The sequence below is a fragment of the Pyrgilauda ruficollis genome, unplaced genomic scaffold, assembly GCF_017590135.1.
Source record: "Pyrgilauda ruficollis isolate IOZ18807 unplaced genomic scaffold, ASM1759013v1 scaffold208, whole genome shotgun sequence".
NCBI classification, from domain to species: Eukaryota; Metazoa; Chordata; class Aves; order Passeriformes; family Passeridae; genus Pyrgilauda; species Pyrgilauda ruficollis.
The window spans coordinates 273,490-280,460 of NW_024520096.1; the positions used below are offsets into that span (position 1 = coordinate 273,490).

At 62.4% G+C, this 6,971-nt stretch overlaps 1 protein-coding gene across 3 annotated transcripts in view; it reads right to left on the minus strand.

The window, feature by feature from the left end:
* Positions 1–62: 62 nt before the first annotated feature.
* Positions 63–6,971, minus strand: part of NPR1 (natriuretic peptide receptor 1) — a 12,582-nt gene continuing 5,673 nt past the window's right edge. Inside the window, exons 8-20 of one of the 3 annotated variants that reach the window (XM_041467461.1) lie at positions 6,799–6,919; positions 6,233–6,307; positions 5,704–5,781; positions 5,477–5,581; positions 5,321–5,392; positions 4,604–4,763; positions 4,373–4,528; positions 2,979–3,147; positions 2,195–2,341; positions 1,925–2,117; positions 810–984; positions 323–421; positions 63–203 (exon numbers count right to left, since the gene is read on the minus strand). In XM_041467461.1, coding sequence (XP_041323395.1) covers positions 82–203; positions 323–421; positions 810–984; positions 1,925–2,117; positions 2,195–2,341; positions 2,979–3,147; positions 4,373–4,528; positions 4,604–4,763; positions 5,321–5,392; positions 5,477–5,581; positions 5,704–5,781; positions 6,233–6,307; positions 6,799–6,919 — 1,672 coding nt within the window. In that variant the 3' untranslated portion in view covers positions 63–81. Of the gene's footprint in view, positions 204–322; positions 422–809; positions 985–1,924; positions 2,118–2,194; positions 2,342–2,978; positions 3,148–4,372; positions 4,529–4,603; positions 4,764–5,320; positions 5,393–5,476; positions 5,582–5,703; positions 5,782–5,866; positions 5,942–6,069; positions 6,148–6,232; positions 6,308–6,798; positions 6,920–6,971 lie in introns of all 3 variants that reach the window. The other 2 variants (XM_041467458.1, XM_041467460.1) reach the window with 2 other exon arrangements.

Here is a 6,971-nt window from a genome sequence, read left to right on the forward strand (position 1 = left end):
CCTGGGTTTGGGGTGCAGGGAGAAATTGGGGTGCCCCGGGTGTGGGGGGGGTACCCCCGGTTTGGGGCAGTTTTGGGGGGCTCAGGGCAGTTTTGGGGGGCTCAGCCTCACCTTCATCTCCACGTCCCCCCGCAGCTCCAGCTCGAAGCCCCCGAATTCCTCCAGCACGGCCTTGGTGACCCCCGAGATGTGGATCTTCAGGGCTGGGGGGTGGCACTGTCAGCGCCCCGGGGTGTCCCCGTGGTGTCCCCAGGGTGTCCCCAGAGGGTCCCCAGGGTGTCCCCAGGGTGTCCCCGCAGTGTCCCCCTGGTGTCCCCCTCACCCTCTCCGTTGGACTCCATGCGCGAGGCCGTGTTCACGGTGTCCCCGAACAGGCAGTACCGCGGCATCTTCAGCCCCACCACGCCCGCGCACACCGGGCCTGGGGACACCGGGGCTGTCACCCCCGGGGTGCCGCTGTCCCGCTGTGCCAGCCCCGGGCCACCGCCGCTGCCCACCTCCGTGCCCTCTGTCCCTGTCCCTGTCCCTCTTTCTCTTCCCCTTCCTGTTCCAGTTCCCAGTCCCACCCATGTGGATGTCCATTCCCATGCCCATTCCCGTTCCCATCCCCGTTCCCGTCCCCGTTCCCTCCCCACCGGTGTGGATGTCGATGCCCGTTCCCGTTACCGTTCCCATTCCCATCCCCGTCCCCGTTCCCATCCCCATTCCCATTCCCGTTCCCGTCCCCGTTCCCATTCCCTCCCCACCGGTGTGGATGCCGATGCCCGTTCCCGTCCCCATTCCCATTCCCGTTCCCATTCCCTCCCCACCGGTGTGGATGCCGATGCGCAGCTCCAGCTGCTGCTGGGGCCGGTGGCGGATGCGGAAGGAGCGCACGGCGTCCAGCAGGGCCAGCGCCATCCGCGCCACCTCCCGCGCGTGCAGCTTCCCGTTGCGCACCGGCAGCCCCGACACCACCATGTAGGCGTCGCCGATGGTCTCCACCTGCGGGACAACGGGAATTCCCGGGAATTCCGCGGGCTACGGCCCCGGGAAGGGAGGGACACCGGGCCGGGGGTGTCCCAGGAACGCTTGGGGGTGGCACCGGGGGCGCTGGGACGGGCACGGGTTGGGCTCGATGGGCTGGGGGGGCTTTTCCTACCACAGTGATCCTGGGATTCTGGGATTTGGGGGTTCCGTTGTGCTTGGATTCTGGGATTCTGGGATTTTGGGGTATTGGGATTCTGGGATTTGGGTGTGTTGGGATTCTGGGATTTGGGGATTCCGTTGTGCTTGGATTCTGGGATTCTGGGATTTGGGTGTGTTGGGATTCTGGGATTTGGGGATTCCATTGTGCTTGGATTCTGTAATTCAGGGATTAGGGTGTATTGGGATTCTGGGATTTTGGGATTCTGTAATTCTGGGAATTTGGTGTATTGGGATTTTGGGATTTGGGATTCCGTGTGCTTAGATTCTGTAACTCTGGGATTTTGGGGTACTGGGATTTTGGGATTTGGGGATTCTGTGTTCTTGGATTCTGTAATTCTGGGATTTTGGGGTATTGGGGTTCTGGGATATTTGGGGATTTCGTTGTGCTTGGATTCTGGGATTCTGGGGTATTGTAACTCAGGGATTCTGGGATTTTGGGGTATTGCGATTCTGGGATTTTGGGGTACGGGGATTCTGGGATGTTTGGATTCTGGAATATTAGAATTCCAGGAAACTGGAGCTCTGGAACTCTTGGGTTCTGGGATTCCCTGCTTCTGGGATTTTGCGATTCTGGGATTTCGTGATTCTGGCATTCCCTGACTCAGGATTCCTGGTGTTTTCAGATCCTGGGATCCCATGCCACCCACGGGGACATTCCGAGAGCATCCAAGCGCGTCCAACACATCCCTGCGTGCCCCTACCCGTCCCTAAACGCCCCCAAAGGCGTCCCCCTCACCTTGTAGACGTCGAAGTTGTCGATGATGGCGTCGAAGCAGGTGTAGAGGTCGTTGAGCAGCGTCACCACCTGCATGGGGGTGCTCTGGGCCGACAGCGCCGTGAAGCCCACGATGTCGCTGAAGTAGATGGTGACGCTGTCGAACGCCTCCGCCTGCACCGTCTCCCCCCGCTTGAGCTGCTCCGCCACCGAGCTGGGGGACGGCAGGAGGTGGGGGGTCAGGGCGGGCACGGCCCCCAGGGTGCCCCCCAGGACCCTCCCGGAGCTCACTGGGGCAGGATCTGGTAGAGCAGAGCCTCGGCCTTGCGCTTCTCCTCCAGGTAGGCCTGGGTGCGCTCCTCCACCAGCTCCTCCAGGTTGTTGGCGTATTGCTCCATGCGGGACAGGAGGTTGTCCAGGATGTTGGTGCTGCTCTCCCTGCGGGAATGGGGTCGTCTCCCACCCAAGGACTCTTTTCAGGGGTCACCTCCCACCCACAGACCCTTTTTGGGGGTCATCTCCCGCCCACGGATCCTTTTTGGGGGTCATCTCCCGCCCATGGATCCTTTTTGGGGGTCACCTCCTGCCTGGGAAACCTCCCTGGGGTCACTTCCTACCCAATGACCCTTTTTGAGGGTTACCTCCCATCCATGGACCCTTTATGGGAGTCACCTCCCACCCAAGGACCCTTTTCAGGGATCACCTCCCACCCACGGACCCTTTTCAGGGATCACCTCCCATCCATGGACCCTTTTTGGAGGTCATCTCCCACCCATGGACTCTTTTTGAGGGTCACCTCCTGCCTGGGAAACCTCCCTGGGGTCATCTCCCACCCACAGACCCTTTTCAGGGGTCACCTCCCACCCACGGACCCTTTTTGGGGGTCAACTCCCACTCAGAAACCCTCCCTGAGGGTCACCACTCACCTGGAGATCCTTTCTGGGGGTCACCTCCCTCCCCAAGATCCTCTCTGGATGTCACCCCTCATCCTGGGACCCTTCCTTGGGGTCACCACCCACTCAGGGACCCACTCTGGAGGCCACCCCTCACCCAGGGACCCTTTCTGGGGGTTCACCTGTTGAACTTGCGGAGCTGGACCTTGATCTGGTTGAAGTCGGGGCGCTCCAGGACGTCCTCGGCCCAGCAGTGCTGCATCAGCTGCCCCAGCTCCTCCAGGTGGCAGCCGACGTTGGCCGAGGGCCGGAAGCTGGGCCGCTCCCCGCTCTTCACCCGCTCGATGATCTCTGCGCGGACCGGGACCCGTCACCCACGAGGACTCACCAGCGGGTCCAAAAACCCATCCGTGGGTCCAAACACCCATTGGCCAGTCCAGTAACTCATCAGAAGGTACAAGAACCCATCAATGGGTCCAAAAAACACATCTGTGTGTCCAAACACCCATTGGCCAGTCCAGTAACTCATCAGAAGGTCCAAGAACCCATCTGTGGGTCCAAAAACCCATCAATGGGTCCAAAAACCCATCTGTGTGTCCAAACACCCATTGGCCAGTCCAGTAACTCATCAGAAGGTCCAAAAACCCATCAACATCCAATGATGAGTCCAACAACCGATCAGTGGGTCCAGGAAGTCATTGGAAGGTTCAGGAACCCATCACCTGGTCCAAGAACCTGTCACCTGGTCCAAAAACTCATCACCGTGTCCAACCATCCATCACCAGCTCCGAGAACCCATCAACAGTTCCAACCACCCACCAACACATCCATGGATCAATGGATCATCCAGGAATGGATCAATGGATCATCCAAGAATGGATCAATGGATCATCCAAGAACCCATCAATGGTTCCAATCACCCATGAACACATCCAAGAGTGGATCAATGGTTCCAACCACCACCAACACATCCAAGAATGGATGGATCAATGATCATCCAACAATTGTCTTGGATGATCAATGGATCACCCAAGAACCCATCAACAGTTCCAACCACCCACCAGCGCATCCAGGAATGGCTCAATGGATCATCCAAGAAAGGATCAATGGATCACCCAAGAGCCCATCAACGGTTCCAACCACCCACCAATGTATCCAGGAATGGCTCAATGAATCATCCAAGAATGGCTCAATGGATCATCCAAGAATGGATCAATGGATCATCCAAGAACCCATCAATGGTTCCAACCACCCACAACACATCCAGGAATGGATGGATCAATGATCATCCAACGATCATCTTGGATGATCAATGGATCACCCAAGAACCCATCAATGGTTCCAACCACCCATGAGCACATCCCAGAATTGCTCAATGGATCATCCAAGAATGGATCAATGGATCATCCAAGAACCCATCAATGGTTCCAACCACCCATGAACACATCCAAGAATGGATGGATCACCCAAGAACCCATCAACTGTTCCAACCACCCATCCACACCTCCAGACCCCACCATCCTCTCCAGCCACCCCCCAGCAGGTCCCCTGAGTGTCTCCTCATGTCCCCGCTGACCTTTGGGGCTGAGGTCCATGCCCTCCACGTAGAAGACGCCGCTGCGCAGCGCGATCTCCTGCAGGATGATGCCAAAGCTGTAGACGTCGCCCTTCTGCGTGCCCCGCGCCGGCGGCTCCTCCATGCGCAGCAGCTCCGGCGCCGTCCACAGCTTCTCTGCGGCACCGGGGACCCGGTCAGGCCAGGGGACACTCGGGGGGCACGGTGGGGGGGACACGGGGGGGGTCTCACTGGCGAAGAGCGCGTGGGTGTCGTCGCCGTCGGGCGCCACGCGGAAGCTCTCCAGGCCATAGTCTGTGATCTTCAGCACGAAGCGCGAGTCCACCACGCAGTTGGAGGACTTGAGGTTCCCGTGGGACACGATGACCCCGTTGTGCAGGAACTGCATCCCCTGGGGGGGCACAGGGAGCTCGGACACGGCCGGACCCCAGTGACACGGGGGGTGGGGGATGCCCAGGGGGTGGGGGATGCCCAGGGNNNGCCCAGGGGGTGGGGGTTTCATGTGGGGTGGGAAATTTCTGTGGGGTGGGGGATTCCTGTGAGATGGGGGATTTTTATGGGATGGGGACACCTGTGGGGTGGGGGATTCCCGTGGAATAGAGACCCCTGTGGGATGGGAAATTCCCGTGGGGTGGAGGGTTCCTGTGGGATGGGGGTTCCTGTGGGGTGGGGGATTCCTGTAGGGTGGAGGACCCCTGTAGGACGGGGGATCCCTGTGGAATAGGGGATTTCTATGGGATGGGGGATTCCTGTGGGATGGGGACCCCTGTGGGGTGGGGGATTCCTGTGGGGTGGGGGATTCCTGTGGAATGTGGGATTTCTATGGGATGGAGGATTCCTATGGGATGGGGACCTCCGTGGAGTGAGGGACCTCTGTGGGGTGGGGGATTCCCATGTGATGGGGGACCCCCACGGGGTGGGGAACCCCCCCGGGAACATCACCCATACCTTGACGATGTCGTGGGTGAGGGAGTAGCGGAACATCCAGTCCAGCGTGATGCTCTCGTTCTCCAGGATGTCCTGGGGACACGGCGGGGGGTAAGGGGCGGCCCCGGGCCGGGGTCCCGGTGCCGGGCCGGGGTCCCGGGAGGGTCCCGGCCGTACCTGGAGGCTCCCCCGCGGGCAGTACTCGGTCAGGATGCAGATGTTGGGCGGGTCGGTGCAGGCGCCGATGAAGCGCGTCAGGTGCTCGTTCTGCACGTCCCGCATCTGCCGGGGGCAGCGGGGGGTGGGCCGGGGTCTCGCCGTGTCCCCCCCCGGCCCGGGACCACCCCCCGGGACCACCCCCCGGGACCACCCCCCGGGACCACCCCCCGGGGTCACCCACGTACGTGTTTGAGCTCGAACAGGACCTTGCGCGTCAGCTCGATGCGTTTGCGGTTCAGGTGCTTCACGGCCACCAGGTTACCCTGGGGGGACGCGCAGGGGTGGGGACACGGCCGTGGGGACACTGCGGGGGTGGGGGGCGTCCCCCCCGCTCCCCCGCCCCCCTACCTTGTAGTAGGCGGTCTTGGCGTACACCTGGAACTGCCCCTCCGCCGTCATCAGCGAGCCGTAGTTGGAGCCCCGCTGTCTGCACGTCCCGCATCTGCCGGGGGCAGCGGGGGGTGGGCCGGGGTCTCGCCGTGTCCCCCCCCGGCCCGGGACCACCCCCCGGGACCACCCCCCGGGACCACCCCCCGGGGTCACCCACGTACGTGTTTGAGCTCGAACAGGACCTTGCGCGTCAGCTCGATGCGTTTGCGGTTCAGGTGCTTCACGGCCACCAGGTTACCCTGGGGGGACGCGCAGGGGTGGGGACACGGCCGTGGGGACACTGCGGGGGTGGGGGGTGTCCCCCCCGCTCCCCCGCCCCCCTACCTTGTAGTAGGCGGTCTTGGCGTACACCTGGAACTGCCCCTCCGCCGTCATCAGCGAGCCGTAGTTGGAGCCCCGCTGTGCCAGGGTGTGGGGTGAGCCCGGGCACCCCAAAGCTCCCGTCCCGACACCCCGAGGGGGCTGCGGGGTGACCCCGGTCCCCGGGATCCCCTGTCCCTCTGCTGTGGGGTGACCTCGATCCCCCAAATCCCCTGTCCCTGAGCTGTGGGGTGACCTCGATCCCCACAATTCCCAATCCCTGAGCTGTGGGGTTACCCCAGTCCCCACAATTCCCAATCCCTGAGCTGTGGGGTGACCCCAGTTCCCAGTCCCTGAGCTGTGGGGTGACCTCGATCCCCCAAATCCCCTGTCCCTGAGCTGTGGGGTGACCCTGGTCCCCAGGATCCCCGGTCCCTGAGCTGCGGGGTGACCCCCGTTCCTGCTCCCTGTGCAGGGATATGGGGCAACCTCCGTCCCCCCAGTCCCGACCCCGATCTCTGTTCCCCAAGAGGGGCCAGGGGGTGACCCCAGCCCCTCTCCCCCGTCCCCCCGGTGCCCGCGGTGCCCACCAGGGACAGGGTGAGTTTGCTGCCGGCGCTCCGCAGGTGTTTCTCCAGGCTGCTCATCTGCACGTCCTCCCAGCGCACCCGCCACAGCTCGGCCGCCAGCTCCTTCTCCAGCTGCAGCTTCCTGCAGCCCGGGGAGGGGGCTGCTGAGACCCCGCCCCAAGCCCCCCGCCCCG